At 44.1% G+C, this 22,099-nt stretch overlaps 1 protein-coding gene across 1 annotated transcript; it reads right to left on the bottom strand.

The window, feature by feature from the left end:
- Window positions 1–8,190: 8,190 nt before the first annotated feature.
- Window positions 8,191–20,024, bottom strand: LOC128309862 (uncharacterized). Its single transcript, XM_053046345.1, has 11 exons — window positions 18,625–20,024; window positions 14,305–16,334; window positions 13,193–13,591; window positions 12,928–13,088; window positions 10,863–11,135; window positions 10,541–10,781; window positions 10,350–10,460; window positions 9,782–10,271; window positions 9,600–9,675; window positions 9,390–9,496; window positions 8,191–9,283 (listed from the first exon to the last, which is right to left on the bottom strand). The coding sequence occupies exons 2-11, from the start codon at window positions 16,161–16,163 to the stop codon at window positions 8,681–8,683; spliced, it is 4,320 nt and encodes a 1,439-aa protein (XP_052902305.1). The 5' UTR covers window positions 16,164–16,334; window positions 18,625–20,024; the 3' UTR covers window positions 8,191–8,680.
- Between the last annotated feature and the right edge of the window lie 2,075 nt (window positions 20,025–22,099).

A 22,099-nucleotide genomic window follows, 5' to 3' on the forward strand; every position in this document is an offset into this window, starting at 1 on the left:
GATCTTTTGTTTTCTCTATTCTCTATTTCCTTTAACTAAATCCTTTCTTCGCTGTATGTACACTTCCCTTGGTTTAACACTCTTTCTTTCTTTTTTATTATTTTATTCACATTAAACATTGGCTCTCTCGAGCTTGATCACAACGCTGATGAGGTTAGAGCTTTGGGAAAACCTTAACACACCCAAGAATTGCGCTCCATTTGAAATATCTCCCGACTTTCAAAAGCACTATCCCGCATCGGCCGAACGTCCGCACCAGACTGACGGGTGCATGCAGACTGAATTTAATATTTTCCACCGGAACGGCTCGGGAAAGGATGAAAATGGTGAAAACCCTACGAACGGTGGCAATATTTTTAATATCCTCGCATCTGTGCACCGTGTCTCATCCCTTCCGGGGAATGGGGGAATAACTTTTCCCCGGGAAAATGGTCCTCCTCCGGCATCGATCGGTGCGATTGGTGCGAGTGGTAGCAGCTTGCCGGAATGGCTCTTTCCTTCGCACTACCACCAGCATCCGGCCAGCCGCGTAGCAAATGGGGATGAATTTTCGCAACACACGAACGTTGGCAACACAACACACGAACGTTGGTGCGAGACAAGGATATTCTCTGGCGGATTGGTGTTACTTCTGAACGCACCACTGCTTCGCTTCGTGCAAGGTGTTTGAGGAAAGAATAAAGCGGAGGGTGACACAGTCGGTTGAATGGAATTTCCAGCCCCAAAGCACCGAAGTAGGCATCTCGGAACGGTTAGCTCGAGAAGTTAGTAAAAGTTTTCCTTCCCTAGCAACCACAGATTTTCTCATCCTGCGTTACCATGGTTTGGGGTGAAAAAAAAAAAAGGATCCCAGCTGGCTCCGCCCATCGAGGATGGGTAACAGATTTCGGCGACCAATCATGAGAAACGTGTTGCACACCAGGCACACACCGAGCAGGCGTCACAGGCTGTGTGCTGCAGCATATCCTAAAAGGACACTCGCACGCAACCGAATGGTGCCGCCAGCTCGCACCGCGAATGTGGCCGGCACGCGTGTGCCTGGCTTGGAGCTGGTGGAGCGACAAGGACGACATGGGCGTTGGCCAGGGACGAGACATGGCCGTCAGCCGGACAGTAACACGTTACGCGCGCCGTTTTCTGGTCACAAGTGTGATACGAGTCCGTTTTGGGTTGTGATTTTGTTTTTTTTGCCCCACGGGAGGAAAATCGATTTTATCCTTCGGATGGCGGTAGTGGTGCATAAAGGCTGTGCTTAAAATTTAATTTAAATCTAGTCGACCAATTGCCCGACTGCTACAACGCGGGACAATCTATTTAAAGCGATACTGGATACTCGGATTCGCGACATTTGTAAGATATCGAAGAATAATCCTGTTTTGTAGAGTTTGAAAGTTCAATCCAAAAGATACGTTGTTTTTCTTGAGCATCAGACATTATTTTATACACAAATCTAGAACTAGCCAGTAATTCTTATTGCTGAAGAGACATACATAACATTAACTTGTGTTTTGTCTGGGCTATCTACTGAGCCAGAGCCTACTACTGGCGACCAATATAGTAGAGCAGATGCAGATCTACATTGCAGTGGTTCCTCTATTGGAAATCAGAACCGCGCCTATTCTCAGTTCAGCTCTCTGTATATAAGTCATATGTTATATATGAGATAACATATAAGATATATGTTAGAATTATGATGGTACTCCCGTTAATCACGATCAAGCTTCGTTTATCTGTAATCTTAAGGATTTAAACTAAGAATCGAGAATGTATCTTTCTAGTACCACATTGGACTAAATGATGATTGTACTGATCAGATCACTTCTCTACGTCGTTTGTACAGTCTTTGCGGGTTCCAACCGGCGGTGGTTCCTAATTTTATTAATACTTTGCTGAATAGTACGCGCGCGTTCACCACTATTTTTGTGCACTAGCGACGACTGGAAAAAAAATCCCCGTCGGAGTTTGAGCAATAACTAATTTGGGTGCGACCATGATACCGTGTTTATACTGTTTTTTGGGCCTTTTATGTGTTGTTCCTACATTCGACGTGTAGTTCGCGCAATCTGCTGTTCCGAATCGCCCACTAGAACAGGTGTTCGTTCGTCCAACCTTCCATAATTCACTCGACCAGCAGCGGACAGCAGCAACATAATTTGACGAACGAAGTCACTTAAAGTAACTGATCGAACCGTATAGATTAAGTTCTTGTGACAAAACTCTAATCAGTTGTATTAAATTTGAATTCAGATTAATATTGAATATTAGTGCCAACTTCGTCCTAGTTGGTGAAATCCTGAATACTACTTTTAATATTCTAACTGAAAAAACTGGTCGTGTTTGAAGAATTTGACTTAAAACGACGGGGATTTTAAACAAACGGAAAGAGATGAGAGGTTTTCTCTCCTGCTTCATTAAAATTTTCTCACTTTTGACCTGCAATGCTTGATAATAATGCGAAACTTTGCGGTGGCAGGATACATACATAGATTGTCAGCCGACGGTTTTCAAGCGACAAGCGACAACTCTGCTAGCAATCCATGCTTGTTAAGCAAGCGTGTAAGCAACTGAAAAATCTGATAAGAAATTAAGTAAAGATCGATAGCTTATTTCTCTTCATATCTTTTTTTATCGGCACCAAAAACCCCCAAACCTCAACTGCTTAAAAGAGATTTTTCCGGATGGAATTTTGAACCGGTCCGGTCGTGTGAAAACCCAAAGCCACTACCAATACACCACCGGGACGCCCCTTCATATCTTAATATGGCCTCTGGTCGTTTTTATCTAAATCAAAAATATTTGCTTTAGTTATTTATGTTCACAAAAATAGTAAAAGCACCGTAACTACTCTATAATACTTGTTTTATTTGTTTATTCCAGACACATTAACAAATTTTTGAATATTTGCCCTAGACTGAAGAAAAGAAAGGATGCTATCGTTTGTAGCTCCAATTTACTGAACTTGCTAGCGAATGTGCAAAGGTGCTCGAATGAGTAATGACAAACAAAGAGGACAAAGTAATTCTGGTGTAGCTCAATTTAATGCACAAACAATGGATTTAAAGTATGATTAGAATTAGGTTAACCCATTTACACAACAATTGTACCATCACCACCACAAAGCCACTCGTTATCCGTATACACTTGAAGGTGAAAACTTTAAAACCACCCAGGGGTTCAACCCGGAGATACATGCAATTCTTGTTGTCCAAAAACATCACAAATCACAACAGCAATGACAAAACAGTTGTTTCACGGCGTAGAGAACTCAACAGATTGATGGAAATTAGACGTGCGCACCCCATGCCCGATTAGCACCCTCAAAATTTAGGTCCTTCCATGCCGGGTTCAATATGAGATTAGCGCACAAACAGTACAAACACAGCAGGCAGAGGGAACACAACGCGGAATGCTACAGTAGGCAATGCAAAATAAAAACCGAAACATCGCTGCCTACTGGGGACTTGTTTTTACCGCATCAATTAGACACAGATTTGTCATCGGAATGACACTTTATTAATTTTCTGTCCATCCCCCTCTTTTGTGCGGTACACAGGATCACTCACCGAAGGGTGTCGAAAGGGAGAGATCCAGCAAACAGAAGAACCTTTTTTCCGAGGACCATTTTACGGTCCAACTCGCCCATTCGCGAAAGCTAACCAAAGTCAACCGAAAGAACTGGCCGGGAAAAGGGGGTGAGTTTGTTCCTGGTTCATAACGCTTGGAGTTGTTCTACACCTGACACTGATCTTTTAATATCCTGTTACTGAGCGTGGCCTACTGTGTATCCTATTCATTTCGTCTTGGAACCCAAACGTTTGCCCGTTCCGGAGCTTGACAGGGTGTTGAATTGAATCATATTCTATTATTAAAAATAAAAACGCCATGCAATCTCGCTGCCCTCGCGTCATAAGTCATATTTAATTTGCTGCCCCTTGTATGTCCTGACTTTGTCGCCGACGCAACGCAACATAACGAGGCGCTGTACCCGGAGACGGGGAACTAATTGGTTATGCTGATTTTACGGCTCGTTTTCTACGGTCGGTGCATTGCAGTAGGGAATCACAACTTCGTCAGGTGCATTTTTTCACAAGTTACTACGGGACCAAGAAGGACACAGTGTGTTCAGTGGCTCACGGTATTGAGGTCACTATTGATACACGGTGGTGGAAAATTGTAAGCCAGTTAACGGTTGGCGTTGCTAATGAGCCGTACTAGACGGTCTAAATTGTGATGACCCTCTGCTCGCACTACACTCCACTCCACTGCAGAGGAGTTTCATCCCGGAAGGTTGTTCCCTGTAGTAAAGAGAATTGAATTTGGATCAATTAGAAGAGTGATCCCTTCTGCGGGGTGAAGTTGAATGTCCCTTCCCCGACCCTCCAGTCTTCCGGATTGGATTAGGAGAAAAAGTAGAGCAGATATACATACCAGCTGCAACCATATGCTCTTTGCCAAAAAAGGATTTAATTTAATCTTACAGAACGGTTTCTTATCGTATCGTCGTAGATAGACAGCAAGAGCGGTGCCTTGTTTGTAGCCGCATTTTTTTGGTTTCTGTTCTGAATAGTATTTTATATTCGTCTTTAACCTTCAAGTAGACAACCGAATACCCGGGTATTTCTTTTTAAATTTTAAACTGCAATTACTTTTGACTGATTGCTTGTATTGGCCTATAAGTTCAGTAGTCGCCCAACGTTTTATTTCCGATTTTTTGGTGTATACATAGATAGATAGATGTAGATACAATAGATGTACAATTACATCTGATACAATAGATGTTAATATCACATATCTCAACATATCACATATATCAGCAGATTGACTCGCGGTACTGTTTGCCTCCCACATACCCACATGGTTATTCTTCTTCTTGATGACAATCTTTGCGGGGGGACAACAGAGAGTAATGGAAAGAATTAATCACCGTTAGTGTTTAATGTCCACCACACACAAGCTAGCAGAGCACACGGTCATCGCGGTCGTCATTGCATATTATTTGTAAGCGCTTTTCCTTTCGTCGAAGTCTCTCCGCGCATGCGATCGGAGCCACCAAAAAGCGACCGGTTTTGTGATTTCTGACACCAAGAGAGCATCCACGAAAGGAGATAACATCAATCTGATCCGCACAAGGATCCGCCATGTTTGTACATAACAAATTGATATCGCATACTCACGTTATCATTCGCTTTGATGGTATTGATCAATCATCAGAATGAGAGATCTTCTACGGTTGGCTATTAGTTACACATAATATCAAACCAGGGAGAGCCATCGATAGAGTAAATAGCTCAGGTACTGTGGGGAGAATCCTCCGTCTCATTTCATCCATCCAGTTCCTACAGTGCGTCTCAAAACTGAACAGCAGTTAAGTTTTTTAATTATTAGCAGTAGGAAATGTGCAGTGTCACTATTTCCGAAGACATTATGTATTGTTTGTTGTTCGGTTATTTCACAATAATTATATCTCTTGTCATCGTGGAGTTTCCGGGGGTTTAGAAGGATTCCATATATAAATATACGATTTCAATACTCCTTATTGTTATTTCCATAAAAATGAACTTGGATGGAGTCATATTAGGGTGCTAGCACATTTGGACGAACGGAAAGAGAGGAAAGATCAGTCGACGGATCAAGCGCTATGATCACTAGAGGGAAGGGTGCAGCTATATGAAATGATACCACGTGGTACGGAAATTTGTGCTAGCTCTTCGTTGATCATGCTCTCTTGGTGTCAGAAACCAAAAATTCCATCGTTTCTGAAGCATTTTCGACGGACGGAACGGCGCAAAATACGAAAGAGATGCAGGATCCGTTTTGCCTTTTCCCCCGCACTCTAATGCGTTTGATAGGAATGTGAGAGGAATGTTCTTTTATAATATACCTTAATTCTCACATTCCGGCCACCAAAGAAATTGAATTTATGGATATATATGGGTATGTGCCTTGCCTTGTTATCACTGAAAGTAAATAAACGAAAACATGGTTTGTTGCTGCATGCTATTCAGTGCCAATGCCAATCTTCTTATCCAAATTGCTGAGCACACTTGGATTGGGTAACATTGCCAACCGGTTCGATGTGTTTACCGGATGCTGTGCTCAGCGTCACTACGCGAACTATTTCGTCCTTGCCAGGATGAACCGAAATAATACGCCCGATTGGCCACAAGGTAGGGTGCATGTTGTCTTTTTTGATGATCACCAGTTGATTTTCTTTCAGGGATACTGATCGACCATAGCAATACTCGCTATCCCAGTCCCATGCCTTTCCATCCTTCTTAAACGACCATAGTTGCTGCATGAATAGTTTAGCGACGATTATCGTAGCGACCCAGCAAGCCGAGAGGGTGGAAGGTCTTGGCTATATATGACAAAACTATCCGCTTTATCAATACCGCTGTTGCAGATGGCAGTTCAATTCAAAATCGAAGCATTCTTGGCCGTTGTCCCTCTCATCCACGATAAGTTCTCAATCGGCGATCGGATGTTAGTGGCTGCTGTGCTGGAACGTGATGAGACACTTCGTGAAGTTGTGTTGAAAGTCAAAGTAACAAAGGGAAGTAAGCTTGTACTAATGCACTGTCTTCTGTGTCGCTTGAAGTTTATGTACCACCATAGCAAGAACGGTATCGACGAGTCGTTGCGAAAGGACAGTGGATGGATAAGAATTTTCTCAATATTTACCTTCTGACGAAATGACTCCACATGACACACCACCGTTTTCTGGCTGTTGCTGAATGGTAATTCCATTGTTATAGGTAATTTTTATTTTCATGTTACGAAACTATACTCATCTCTTCCGCTCTTTTTCCTCCGTTTTCCCTTTCACTGAAGCGCTTTTTCAATAAAGCAGGTTTACATAACTGCTACGTATTTCTACATATTTTTGCAACATACATTCACAGAACCCACCCTCATTAGTTTGCGATCCCACTTTTACCCTCCCCTGGCCTTAACAAACCCCATCATATATTCACAAACAACAAAAAAAACATCACCACAGTAATCCTCTGGTGGCATATTTCCGTCGTACTATAAAAGTCGATCTGGTTCCACGAGTCGACACGCCGTAGACTTAGAAATAGTGGGTGGTAGTAAACTAAAATGTACATGCTAGTTATTTTTTGTTGTTTTCCTGCCAATAGTTTTTAGCATAGGACGTGTGTGTGTGTGTGTGTTTGAGTGATTTGGGATTATCCGTTCATTCGCTATCAATTATAGTGGTTATGGCAATCGACGAAATAAAACAACAAAAAAAAAACGATAGAAACCACTGGTTGCGCGCGCTGGGTAAGCTTATTTTCTGTGTCGGAGAGAATCACCATGCCTTACGACGGGGGGGGGCGTGTTATAATGGATTTCATCTAAAATGGCTAAACTTTATTGAAACAAAGTATTTAAAAATTATTCCCTACTTGTCTCTGGCCACGCGTATCAGTTAAATAATCCATTAAGTGAAGCATATCGCTGTTATGTGTGTGTGTTTGTATGCTTCTCTACCTAAATCTCGCTTATTACTTTAGGAGACCGAGAAGCAGCAGTAGCAAATATCTAACCGTACTACTACCTATATCTTTCTTCCCTCTCTTACTTTTATGTGTTTGACACGCACAGAAATATAACGGAACTATTGCCAGCGGTTTATTAAAAGGGGACGATTAATATAGGTAAAAACAAGGAAGGTAAAACTGCGCGCGCTTACGCTATCAAATCATTTATACTAGCCATAGCGAAAAGTTCTAGCTTGGATTATCGGAGATTGATCAGATTTCTGCTCCATATACGCACCCAACCATAACAAATTATGTGTGCAACCTAACTGGGGGAAATTGTTACATTGCTTTTACCACTTAGCCATGCTAAATCAAACGTTCGGTTACAAATAAAAAAAAGATTTAAGAAGAGGTTGAAATCCGAACGAGAAGAATATTTTAAATGCATTAAACAAACTTAACCTCTTGCTGTTTTTTTTGTTCTCCTGCACTTGCTGGACACATAACACATACATTGTAATAGCTACTACCGCTCTTAATTAATTGCTTCGCGTGCATGAAACTAATGCAATTTAGTCATTACGAGAAATTGGAAGGATAAACAAATAAAAACACACACACAAAGAAAACGTCTCCAAGGGCGTGTGCGTGCATCGAGCATCTATTTCCAGGGCTACGCACACGCAAAATAATCGCAGGTGACGAGCGTTAGCCCCAAATGGTTATGAGGTAAAATGAAGTAACGTTCACCACAGACACATTTCCGTCCAAATTGTGTCTGTTTTCATTCGAACTATGGTCGGCAAAAGGAAAAAGAGATAGAGAGTGAAAGACAATTTTGTATAGTGGTGGACTGGACTTAAAAACGCTTTCCGGCTAGTAGCGATCGCGCTATCGACTTATATGGCCACAGCATTATTCTCCTTCTCTGATGTGCGAGTTCAAAATATATCTGTATTATATATACACGAACGCTCGTCTTACTACGTCTATCACTGACTTTTGTTATGCTGAGGGCCGTTCTTGTCGCACCAAAAAGACCGCAAGCAACCGATCTCTTATAGATACACGCAAAAAAAATAAATCATAATAAGAATCAGCTCACATTGTGGAGCGTAACAAATCTAACCTCTACCTCACTTAAGCTTTTCACACTTTAGTTCTCGACTTTTTTCGCGTTTCTCTAGGAGCTAAACTCTTGCATTTCCAGCACCATTGCTTCCAAGCCCACCACTACCGCCAGCACCACCGCCGCTGCCACCGGAACGACCCGCGGGGCGATCGTGCCATTCGGGATCGTTCGGATCGTCCTCCTCGACGAACAGTGATTCGCCCGTATCCGTCTCTTCGTCGTCGATGACGTCCTCGTCATCGTCAAGCATTGGCTTTGCGGACGGTGGCACTATTTCGTACTGTTGCGATTCATTGCGGCTGTTTAGCAATCGCTGCATGATGAGCTCCTTTTCCATTCGCTTCGCAAGCATCAGATCTTCATCGTCGAAATCTTCCATATCGGTCTCGGTCGCCGACACTGTCGTCGCGGTCGATGCGTTCGAGCTGAGCGGGTTTTGGCTGCCCAGTCCGAGACTGGCCGGGGCAAGATTAACGCTCGAATTCACCTTCAGCAGTATGTTGTTGTTTCGATGCATTGAACGGCGGAATGGTAAACCGTTCCTTCCGGTTAGCTTGCTGAGACATTCATTGTCCAGGTGGTCACTCGGCATCGAACGTACCATATCCTCGAAAATGTTATCCGCAAGTGGAAACTGAAGTGCTTCATACGGTGTAACAACCTGTAAATGAGTAGCAAAGGGAATGAACATGATGAGTAACTTATAAAACATCCATAAGGAGAAATGAAACCCATTTCATTCTCATTAGTAAGACAACTGCACTTACTTCACGTGTATCGGGAGTAGTAGTGCCTGCTCCCTGAGTTTGCTGGTCTTCCCGTTTCGATGATACCGTCCTACGGCGTTCTTTTTTGTGAAGACTCTTATTAAGCGCTAAAAGAAAACAAGAAGCAAAAGCATAAGTAGTTACCCAGCACAAAAAACCAATTGAGAAATAACCAAACTTTTTCTAGCGAGATGCTACATCCAAACTTACCATTTATAACATTAGCTTCGGATAGCTCCTGTCCATCCTGGGGCGTTATTGGAGTAGATGGACATGCCGGCGAAGACTGTAAACAGAAGATAGTGTTAAAGTGGTGTGCACAAATGGAGGGGTTTTGGCTATTCTGGGCAAACTCCGTTTTCGCTACAGAATTAATCACCCCGAATACTAACATCATGATCCACCATCGGTGTTGGCGGTGCTGGTGAAGTCGGGTCGGGTGTATTACCACCGCTGGAGCCGGCCCGGCTGTCGGTGCGTCGCTTTGCGCGTGGTCTGCTCCACGGGAACTTCAGATAAGTTTGGAACTTCTTGCGTTCCTCCTGCAGAGCTCGTTCGTGCTTCAACATGATCGCTTCATCCGAGATGTCTTCCTCATCTTGAGCTGGTATCACAATCAATTGCTGCTGTTGCTGCGAAGCTTCGATGTACCCGGAGGTGGAAGGAGTTGGCACCGATACGGTAGCTGTTTTCGTACCGTTTGGTGGAATCGTTGGATCGCTCTTCGCCGGACTTTTCAGGATGGTCTGATTTCCTTCCGTGGATAACTCCACATCCATGGTGATGATCATATTTTGGTTATCGCTCGTTACAATATCGGAATTGTTCGCTTCGTTGTTGACCGAGTCATCAGTATACTCATGCTCACCAACAATGCGCCATCTACGGAAGAAGTGCAAAATTTTTAGATAGTGGGAACACTTGTTGACACAGTGTAATATTATAAGAACGACAACATACTTCGGTACGGCAATATCCTTATATTGTGGAATTGACACCCTCGTTGAGGCGGCCATGCTCTGTGGAATAACAATGCTACCGATGTCGTACGCACTACTGTTCCGATACCTCCTACGACGAAGCGAGAGCAATGTAGAAACAAATTTAATTATAAACGTGTCCACAGCAAAACAGGCACTACTCCCACTTACCTTTCATTACGATTGTTGGGCGTTGGGGAAGTGTTCCGACTGCGGCTTACACCACCATCATTGCCATCGTAATAGTCGTAGCAATGGGAAGATTTTCTCGATTTACTCACGCCCGGCTGGTTCTTGTTATTGCTCCGATGCCCATTCGAGCCCGAACGCGAAGCGTCGTACGTATATCCTGATCCAGATTTACGACTGTTCGATAGTATCACATCCCGCTTCGATTTGGCTTTTTTAGATTCTAGAGGTGAAAAGAAAAAGAATATCCGATTAGTACTGAACTGCTGTCGCGTCGTGCTTTAAAACTCGCAAGATCACTCACTATTTCCACCATCGCTCAGGTAGCGATCGTTGTTCTTGTACTTGTTGCTGGTCATCGATTCGTACTTCCGCTTACCGTCCGAGCTGGTGTAGCGCTTGCCGTGCGAGGATGGTGTCATTTCGTCACCGGATGAGAAGAATGCACCACGTGTAGATGATGATCCCGGTACGGACGATTCGTTTAGACTAGCGGATGTGGCTTTACAGCGAATCATTTTATTTTGCCATTCCGGCGTTCGCATGATCGCCTCCAGATGTATGCTGTACGAAATGTCTGAAAGGGGAAATACAATGTAGGATTATTAATATATTATATGTATATTTTGAGATGAGCTCGTTTCACATACATTACGAGATATTTATTTCTATAATACGGACGATCGCAACAAAACAAATGCTTTTGAGATTGAAATAAGCCAAATCTGAAACTTCCCATCGACGATTTCATCATTTTTCTAGTTTCCACCTACTCTCTTTGTTTGGTACGAAGAAACCCATCATCTTCACCAGTCGGCCCCTGTTGTCATATCCGGGGCCGTTGATAAAGGCGGCACAAACACACCACACTGCCGTCCGTGGGTAAAAAAAGGCAGGCGGCAGGTGGTGGGCATGCAATGATGTTGTTTTGCTAGGTTTTGAAGCGCATGCGCGCCGGTATGCATTTTCCACGCCGGAACGCGCATTATATGGTGAATATGGGTAGGGGAAACAGGATTCGAGGTGAACAAAAAAACAACAAATTCTCCCCGCACGTAACGTAACAAAAATTTTGCGCGGGAAATGTTGTTGCTCTCACTCTCCACGAAGAGACAAGAGGCAGACGTTAATCGCGGCGTAGCACAGTTACCGATAATATGCTGCTGCCCTAGACGGCCGCATAACGTTGTGTGCGGCATGTGTGCGGGGGAACGGGGGTAAGTGGTATGTTGGTGTTGATGTGCCCGCGCTGCTAGTGAGTGATTACATACCAACACCACGAAAGTATGGCAACAATCGAGCACACACAGCACAGTGTAAATCATACAGTCAGCTCTCATACGAAGCCGGCGCGACGGGGTCGCATTACACCCGGGTATGTGGGACCGTGGTGGTGGGTTTTGCACTATTCCTTACATTGCATTGCATTTGGGTATTGGCTAGAGGAACAAGTAACACACATGTACACCAGATGCCCGGGAGATTACCTTTTCATCTTTACTATTGCTTACATGCATTGTACGTTGGGTGAGATGCAGTTAAGGAAAAAAATACTCCTATTGCTTTGAACTTACTTTGAAACACACTTTCACAACTATAAATAATGACTATGGCAACGAATATCGGCACCTGCATATTGTTTTTTTATTTCGTCTTCTGAGACTGTTCTCGAATTGAATTTGTTCTGTAATAAATTATAATCGTAAAAATGGACAAGCGGTTCAGATAAAGCTGATCGTAAACAACATGATCAACCACTGTGCAATTACAAATTCTACAAATATATAAACTTGCAAATAATAGCAAAATATATTCTCTGTACTCCACCAACTAATTCCACAAATTCTGCATACTGTGCAAATTAAATTTCTGTTTTTGCAGGTGGATCTTTCAGTCGTTTAACAGTATCTTCACTCCATGGAATTGACTCATCGTCGCTGTTCTGTAAACTTTACCAATGTTTTTTTTTCACACACATCATCGGCATTCACTCATGTTTTAACTCCAATCCACACATACACCGCAAGGCGATTCGCTCTCTCGCGCGACTGTTGACCAACGAACGATGGAACGTTTCCCACATCCTGCTCCCCATGGTTGGTACAAGAAACCATCGGCAACTTCGCTGTGTAGACCGCTACTGTTTAATTCACACCGCGTAAATGATCACACTTGAGCACGGGTGAAACGCAAACGAAGCGTACAATAATCCGCGCACAATCGCGAATAAGGGCGAACAACGTTCGCCGCTAAAAGAAAAGCCGTGACCCATGCGACGATAGCTCTGCCCACTCTCTCGGTGCAATTGTTTTCGTTGTGCATTATGAAGGGAAATGTATTTTTGGTTGTTTCCGCAGTATGACCCTTACCTTCTGGGAAGCTCAACACGGGATGGAAACTGGCATCTAGCAGTGCAACCCGTTCCGGGAACGTTAGCGTATCCAGGGGATCTCTCAGTGCTGTCGGATCCGTACGTCCCGTGCACAGCGCACACGGAAGCAGCGGCCACTGGCATCCGCACTTGACGTTGCTACACGGGAAAGAGGGAAAGAAAAAAAAACGATGAAAGATAGTTGTGTTAATTAATATTGCTCTCCCTACCCAAAATCAAAGGTGATCCCGCTTCACAATTACCTTGGTTTAGCCGCTCTCTTCGATACGGTGTGCAGGTTGTGCGTTTGCATTAGCTTTCGTTTCCGGAACTGCGAGCGACAGTAGGGTCGCGTACGCGAACAACTGGACATCATATCGACATCCTCGTCATCCGTAACTGCAGTCTGGGATGTTAAGGATTTGCTGCTGCCCGGTAGCTGGCCACGATACCCGTTGACCGACTGTTGGGAGGACAGCTGATCACTCGGTACGCCTAGCTCCTCCAGCACAACGGAACCCTTGTTGATGCGTATCTTGTTCAGTACCTCGCCATGCTGCCGGATGCGATATTCCAGGTCCGCTACACGGGCCCACAGCCACGTCCATTTGCTCGCTACCGATGCTCGATCGTTTGCCCACCTCCACGCTGCTCGCTCGGTACTAAAAATTGAATACACAAGAACATGAATAAGTTTATGATCAGTAATTGGGTATGGTATCACAATATAATATGGAGGGAAAATGAGAAGGAAAATAGTTCTCGTGACAGGTTGTTGATATAGACGATATATGTAGGATATTCCGGATACAAAAGATGTTGATATTGATGAGCAAATTCTGAATTATTACAATTACTTTATAATTTGTTGTGATAAATTTAACATTTGTGAATGTGTGAACTGAAATTTTAAATACTCCTCTCTTCAAATTATTGTGCAACGTTATATAGCACGATCCTTTATCATGTTTCTTAATTTCCATGTTTAAAAAATTATATTGGGTGTATAAATTAGTTTGCAGTGATCTTCCCCAAAATTAGAAGCTTTTTAAGTGACATATTGTTCCATTACATATTGTTCAAAGAAGTGTCCCTTAGAAACTACAATTTGTTTACAATTTCTGGACAGTGGCTGACTATTATGTTTTCATAAAAAAAATATTGATTCGTGACTGATGTTCTGATCATTTATGCTTCAATGCTCACTGTAAAAGCAATATCTGGCAGTTCCCCACTTGATAATTAGGAAGCTGTTCATAATGTATGACCCAGTGCAGGTCCCACTACGCTTTTATTCGAAAAACTTTACAATCCCGCTATAAGTGCTTCCTCGTAAACCCAGTACAAGTGTGATCGTTGGAGTAAAAATACTTACATTGGAAGAGGTTCCTGTACATTGTTCGTATATGGTATCGATTCGTCCGCTGATTCGCCGCCCGAGCTGCTAAGCGTTGCGTCCGAATCGATGGTTGACTCAATCTGTCGCAATTCGGCGTACAGCATTCCGGCCGTTTGTTCCAGCTCCTGCGTGGCCGATCGCTCGAACAACGGGATGGTGTTGGAGAAGTTGGCGATGTTAGTCGGATCCGCGCCACTGGTCGATGGAGCCGCCGAGGAGGAGGATGCCCCGCTACCAATGTTACTGACACCGTGAAAGTATCGACTGTCGAGGACGCGCTTGCTCTGCTCAGAACAGATCGTATTCGAAACGGTTTCGAGCCGCTTGGTGAACGTTTTGAGTGCGTTGGCAGAAATCGGTTTCAGCTTTTCCGGCGTCTGATCGGGCGGGGGCGCTTGAAACGGAATAATCTCGGGCCAACTGTTGATACCCTCACCGGTAAGCGTCCCCATCGTGGTGGCAACATTTGAACCTACATTGCCCAGCGCCTGGCCTCCACCGTTGCCGTGGTTGATACTGGTGTTCATGTTGTGCAGATGTTTAGCATTTTCCTTTTCACGCTTCTTCCAGAAGCGCTGCGTGTACTCGAACAGGCCGGCAATTTCTTCACTGATGTGCTGGCCCATATACCGGGCCTTTAGCTTGCTGAGACGGCGGGCAAGAAAATCTTGTTTACGCTGCATCTGTGCCTGTAGTTTCAAGATTTCCGCGCGCTGCTCCAACCGCTCCCGGTCCTTGTTGGGTGAGGATTGCGACTGACTGCCGTCGCCCACCGGCACGTCGCACAGATTCGCCACGTCGACATCGCTGAACAGCAGCAGACTGTTGTTGTCGAAGCTTTTAAATACCTGCAACAGATCAATGTCCGCGGTGGACAGTTCGCGTATCATCTGATCCACCTCGTTGCTTTCCTTCAGCTGCATGCCAAGCTCACTCGTGCCACTGATGCCCATCCCTGTAAGCGACGATGATGATTGTGAGGAATCCTGGATCGGGATGTTCATAAAACCGCTTTGCATTGGCTGCAACTGCTGTCCACCCGGAAAGCTAGCTTGCGATGTGATCATCTGTGTCGGTGGCAACTCCAACGGCATCAGATCGCCGGATTGTTGCGGCTGCAAAATGGTAGCAGGCATTGCGGAATGTGACGTCACGGATGCCATGTCGACCACATTGGTCACCGCCATTGCGTCTACCGCGGGCGTTTCGTTTCCATTGCCACCGCCGCCCATGGCCGCGTCTTGATGCAGTTGCTCCAGCGCTAGTTCGATCAGGTCCCGGTTGGTATCGGCATCGATCTTCAAGCCCGGTTCACCGCTATTGTTATTCTGTATGTCGTCCACCGTGGTAGAGCCAACACCGTCGCTCGAATCCAACAGCATCGACATTGCCGTCGTTCCCTGGACCTGTGACACACCGCCACCGCCACCGGGGATAATGCCCTCCTCCTGTAGTGCCGTTGTTGTGGACGTCACCACCACAGTTTCAGACACATCCACCGTATCACCGATCGTTAACGAGTGGTGATGTGATTGTGCATCGGCAAACTGCTCCAACAGTTGCGTTTGTTGCTCTTGCTGCTGCTGCTGCTGCTGCTGCTGTTGGTGGTGGTCCAGATCGCTATGAAAATTGTCCGGTGAGGTGATGATAGTGGTTCCGTCGAATGTGGTAGTGGCTGTGGTCGTCGTGTTGCTGCTCGTCCTCGGTGAGGCACCCGATGCAGCCGACGAGGACAGTTTGCTTTGGCTTAGTGGCTCGGTAAGAGCGGGTGCCATTTCTCCCAATGCATCGGATCTTTGTTTCACGGGCACCGATGGAACTACTGCTAGTCCCATTCACCGTACTACATGCAAACTCAATTCCTTGCTTACGCTTGCTAGGTTGAGAATTTATGTTTTGCGCGTGGCCGTAAGGGAGTCGTGTCAAATCAAAAGAAAGCTTTCATCACTTTTCATACAAATTATGCCATCTAGCTGCAAGTTGATCCTTCGTCATTCGTCTGAACGCTGCTGAAATGAGAAAAAGGAAACATTATTTAAATTAATATTCTATTGGTTTTTGAACATGAAATTGACTAAATTGTATAGGACAAATGGAAGAATAGTGCAGTCCATTATGCGAGTTTAACTCGCAATTTATATCGTTTATAGTACAACCTATATATCCTCAGGACATTGAGTTCTTATACATACTCCAATTTTAAACTCTATTTTGAGTAATTTATTGTTGAAGAGTTACAATAGAACTGAACCTGTATTATTAGTTTTCGTTAATATCTCAATCTATTCTAATTCTTCGAACAACTTTAAACGATTGGCCGACGATGGATCAACAAAATAATTCATGTCAATTCATGTTTCAACACACGCTTACACCACGGCGAAGCTGATTTCGTGCCAAAACCGACAGAATGCCGCGAATTCTACACGCGTACTCACGCATTACGAGATGCGAACGCGTTACGCCGGTACCTGTTTTAAAAGTTAATCACGCACACAACGAAACGAAGCAATTTCGTTTACCGCATCTTCGTATGCTATTTGCTCACGCAGCACACCACACAAACGCATTTTCAGTCAAGTGTTTCGTCTAAACGCTGTGTTCTTGGAGAATTTTCATCCCAAGCACAGTTCTTTACTCGTATGTGGGAAATGTTGCGTGTTAACGTGGATGGCCAGTTGTATGGCTCTGGTCATTTTGAGATTAGACAGTTACTATAGTGACCGAATTACCAGATAGAACCATCCGAGACACAACTCGTAAAGATTTCATCATCCACAAAGATGCGGAAAATTTGTGTATCTCCGTTTACCCGAGTGCGGTCTGTCACTGGGTGGTGGTGGGAAAATCGTTTTTCACCATTCTTCTCACCAGCAAATTCTCACCAGAAAAAGGCGGCTGATTTTTACCATGTGATGATGATGAGAGTGTGTGATGGACTCCGGGATCGAAGCAGGCAGTGTTGTGCCCGCAGCGTAAAAATTACCACACACAAGGAAAGGCGAACGCATAGCGGCACACAGTAGAGTACGCGACGCATAGAATAATTTCTGCGTACGTGGATATTCTCTGAATCGGGGTCTCAATGTGTCTTCTCACTCGCGGGTATTCATCCGGTAAAGCCGAAAACAACATATTTCCAGCAATCAATAAGTTACTGTACATTTTAGTCGTTCCAGTGCATTCTGATTGTTATTTTGTCTCTTTTCATATGTGAGTTGTAATATTTCAAACGACGTTGCGTGAGCTGTCCCCCCATTACATAACCTAAACAAAGGCCTATTATCGTCAACATGTGCCAGCTCATGGAGTAATTTGATACGATAAACTGTGTCTTATCAAAAAATGCATTTATCCAAAGATAGACCACTTCGGTAAGAGGCTATTCAATAACACAGCCATCAATGTATTGGGAGTTTTTAGATAAAGCATGTTCATGGGCTCTGCAAAACATCCAACCGTTTACAGTTTGTCTGCTAGTGTTCTTAGTTCATCGGGGTGACCAATATGTCAACATAAAAAACCATCTTCCAATTCAAATTATAGCACAGCATAATAGCATCAGATCAATGACAGAAATGTCTTTCTTTTGGTAGGGTAAGGCGCAAATAAAACCACAAACAAGGCAACAACCCACTCCATTTCCGACGCGAAAGAGACACGCACAATGACGCAGTCCAATAGTACCAGGCCTCCTGGGGCGTATTTGTGTCTTCAGTGCGTTATTGTGTACCATATTGTCATTTTTCCGCCGGGAAAAATCGAAACAACCTTACACACACACACACATTTTTTCGTGAGAATAATTACTCCAACAATTCTGCGGGATTGAAAAGAAAAATTCTTGCTGCTGGTCACTTCCATCCCCATTACATCTTCCGTTTTAACTGTGATAGCGTGTAACAAAACTAGCTGTGTGTGAGCACACATACAACCACTCGCATTTTTTCAATTAAATGAAACGTTTTTCCGTCATACTTGTGCGTACACCCTTGCGGCTCGCAACGCTAAAGCTATACACTTTGGATGTGTGTGTGCGTGTGCTAGTGCCCATGATAGGGGCGTACGCGTACTGCAATTGTGTGAGATAGCCTACTTTGCTCACTGCTCACTTCCGCTCAAGCAAACATAAGCGCGCGCTAATAACCAACATTTCTACACACTATTCTACCCTGCGCTGCAGAGTCCTGCTCACTACATAGTTTGGAAAACGTCATAATCGATGCATTTTCAATACGTCGATTTACCGTCGATAATGTATACGAAGAGAAGGCATTATAAAAGATAAATACTCACACTGATATTTTCTCACTCACGCGACGCACATACACTAATGCACTAAACAAGCTTCAAATTTATATCAGTGCATCAGTCGGCTACAGCGCGAATGGTATTTGTGGTTTTCTTGAACCTTCCTAACTTCCTTGAATAATTCCCAAAACACGTCCATTAGAAAATGTCGCCGACGTTTAGGACGTGCCTACTTCATCACACAACGCTTCTGCACACACAACGCTCGTACTTCGGTTATGAAACAAACGTACCAGCAGCTTTACTTTATGGTAGTATAACACTGCTGCGTTTTCTATTCTCACGTACTCGCTCACTGCTCACTCTTCACTGCTCACCGACACGCGATTCCGTCTCACGCACTGTACCGGTCTGGGAGTGTGTGTGTGTGTGGGTTTCGCGAGATTTTTGGCTGGGCCCAAGGAAGATGGGTATGTTAAAATGATTCCAGTGCTGCAAGCGCATATACACACACACACACGTACGCACAGTATCCCAATACAAAGGAATGATGAGGCGACGCACGATTGCGTTGCAAATTATGCTACCACACAAATTCAGGCGTGCGCGAGATATTCCACCAGCCCGTGAGCGTTATTTTAACCTCTTCGCAATTTCTTTGCAGTTCCGGGACGTTGCGTCTCACACCACAAACACAACAACAGAAATTACACTTCCGTTTGAAAGAATGGCCAATTCTCGCTGGATAACGCGCATTCGACACACCAAATGCCCCCAGCACACACGCTCACTCTTCGCTTGCCCTGTGATGGATGGATCACATTAAAATGGTGGTACAGTGCACACACACACAATGCTACCGCGCCCCTATGCACTACCAACACCACCACACGCGCCAGCAATCGATTGCCGTGTCGTTTTTTCTTTCTTCTTCTTTCGTGCCGCCCGTTTCCTTCCTTCTTCACGCTCTCACTCGAGCAACGTTTTGCTCACTTCACCTTCCTCATCCGACTGAACCCCGTCCCGCTCGTTTCTTCCAACCCGCACAAACTTCCTTCCCTACCCTCTCGCTCACTCTCTCACACTTCCAACACAACACACGCACCAACCCTTTCTCTCCCGCACACACGCCGCTGTGGCAAACGATGAACACGGAAAAAAAGATGGCTTCACCTTCTCTTCATTACGTCTGCTATTCGAAATTTGGGCACCGATCGCCGAAAATGCACGCACAACGTTTGCACCATCCGACGTCACGCACCGTTAGCCATCGTCACAGCGAAATTCACTCGCAAATTATTTGCTTCTACACTGTATAAAACGCGAAAACGCGGACGACGAAAAATGCTGCTGCGCTGCTGTCGGGTTCGTTCTAGAATGAGGAAAAGAGACGATACTCCGTGCCCATTCCCTCTGCGCTACTTCTCTTCTCCGTAGAAATCCTATTCCACACAAATCCGAGCTGCTCAATTTTCACGAAGCTGTGGGCAGACAGGGACAGCTAGCTGGTTTGCTGTTTCGTTTTGTTGTATGCGTCGGTTCGGTGCTTGATATCGGTTTAAGGTAGGTGATCGATTTCTTTCGTTTCGCTTGACGATTACGTGTCCGGAGCGGACATTTTCGAGCGGTGCATCCGTTGCAACATTAAACGGTTAGGAAAATGCGTATAGCCTGCTTGTGATGAAGTTGCCGCACAAGACGAAATAAGGTAATTCTCAATGGACGGCTTTCTGCGCACAAAACATCAACCCCATTGGAACTGTTTCAGTAGAATCCAGATGTAATAACATGAGGGTTTATCTTTCACATCGTCAAAGAACCTAAAAATTGATAAAAGAATAATATTAATGTTCTCTGTCATGTAAACCATCGGCGGAAATAAGAAATTAACAATGATTATTGCTATACCAACGACCACAACTCGAAATGTTTTCAAAACAGTACATCCTCGAGCAGTTGATGACATTCGAAAAAAGTTACACCACCTTTCAAAAGTGTGGTGTAAATCGGCTTCAAAACATAAACATTCGTTTTCACACCACATACGGGCAAATGCCATTAAAATGTAACCGATTTTGAATGGATTGCTTCACGAAAAGCAATATGCGCCTTCGCCCTGCAGGCAAAAGCTCGCAATTTGGCGATAAGAAGGCAAAATTTGATGCTTCGTGAACTATTTTTAATGCCATGTGAACTGTTCTGTGCCAGGATGTAAAGCACGTCACGATGGCCTGCTTTACCGCTCGCGCTAGGCTGTCAAATGAGGTCAGGGTGCCGAAAGTTGATATCTTTTAGCTCTGCAGCACCAGCAAATGGATACTTTATTTACAGTTGTTACAATCGTTTACTAACCATGTTACACTTGGCGATGCACCTACAAGCGAACATCTGTCTTGCGAATGCCTCGAAGGTGCATTGAATGTTGCAATCGAACGCATTCATAGCGATCGTTCGGAAGGTGACGGTACAACTTCGCAAACCAAAATAATCTTTCAACAACTTCCCAAAAGCATTGTACAGTATGGAAATACTACTGCAAACCATGCAGCAAATTACGAAATAACATACATTCGGTTAGGATAGGTTATGTTAGGAATATTTTAGCTTACCTTGACCCAACAGTTCCTTACGGTACACGTAGCATTTCTTTGTTATTCAATGCTAGTGGTAGAAAGTTTGGAACTGTTTTTATACTCAAATTAACCTGCCGCAGTACTGTCGAATGGGTGAATGCCATTATTGCTTAGCGAGTGATGCCTGCAACGAAAATAAACTGTATTGTTTAATGAAATCGTAAGCAGCACTGCCACTAAATCAAAACAACAATTGACAAATGGAACAAATTACATACGTTAAACGGTTGTGTTTAATTAAATCGAGAACAGGAAACTATTCTTACAATCAGTTGGACAATTGCTCACGGATTACAAAATGATTTTCGTGCTGCCGAGGAACTTCTTAAGCTAACACGATGATCAATCAGCAAGCTCTGCTCTCTGACAACATTCTTCGACCATCGTTTTAATACTGTCAAATTCTTACCAGCGTTCAGAGCAAACAGCAAATGATTACAAGTTCGTGTACCGAGGTGTAAACAACCTTCGCTTGATGATTGATAAAAACTACAAATCCTGAACTATTGACGGCACAACCAGGACAATGCAATGTAGCAGAATATTAGATCGAGCATCAATATATCGTGCTGCAGCAGCAAGTGTGTTAACTACGGTATTTAATTCAAGCGATAATATTAACGATACGAACGAATAACTCCTCAAGGGTTGACGTCTAGCAACCGATGATGAGGTTGTATGCGTGCGAATTCGCGGAAAAACTGACAACCAATCGGTTCAAGCGGAATTGTTTATAGAGATGAAAGTGATCACATTTTGGCAATGATTAATTAAGAAGACTAATCCAAAGGTAATACTTTTCATTAACTACGTTAGGATATCATGTTTGTCCATTGCAAAAGAACCCGAAGATCCGTTGCATAAAATCGTTGTTTGAAGCAATCGAA

The sequence above is a fragment of the Anopheles moucheti genome, chromosome 2, assembly GCF_943734755.1.
Source record: "Anopheles moucheti chromosome 2, idAnoMoucSN_F20_07, whole genome shotgun sequence".
NCBI classification, from domain to species: Eukaryota; Metazoa; Arthropoda; class Insecta; order Diptera; family Culicidae; genus Anopheles; species Anopheles moucheti.

Coding starts and splice junctions, on each gene's coding strand:
- LOC128309862 (XM_053046345.1), bottom strand. CDS start 16,163: ATGGGACTAGCAGTAGTTCCATCGGTGCCCGTGAAACAAAGATCCGAT. Junction 10,461..10,540: donor CCCAACAATCGTAATGAAAG/GTAAGTGGGAGT, acceptor GCTTCGTCGTAG/GAGGTATCGGAACAGTAGTG. Junction 9,497..9,599: donor CGAAGCTAATGTTATAAATG/GTAAGTTTGGAT, acceptor GTTTTCTTTTAG/CGCTTAATAAGAGTCTTCAC.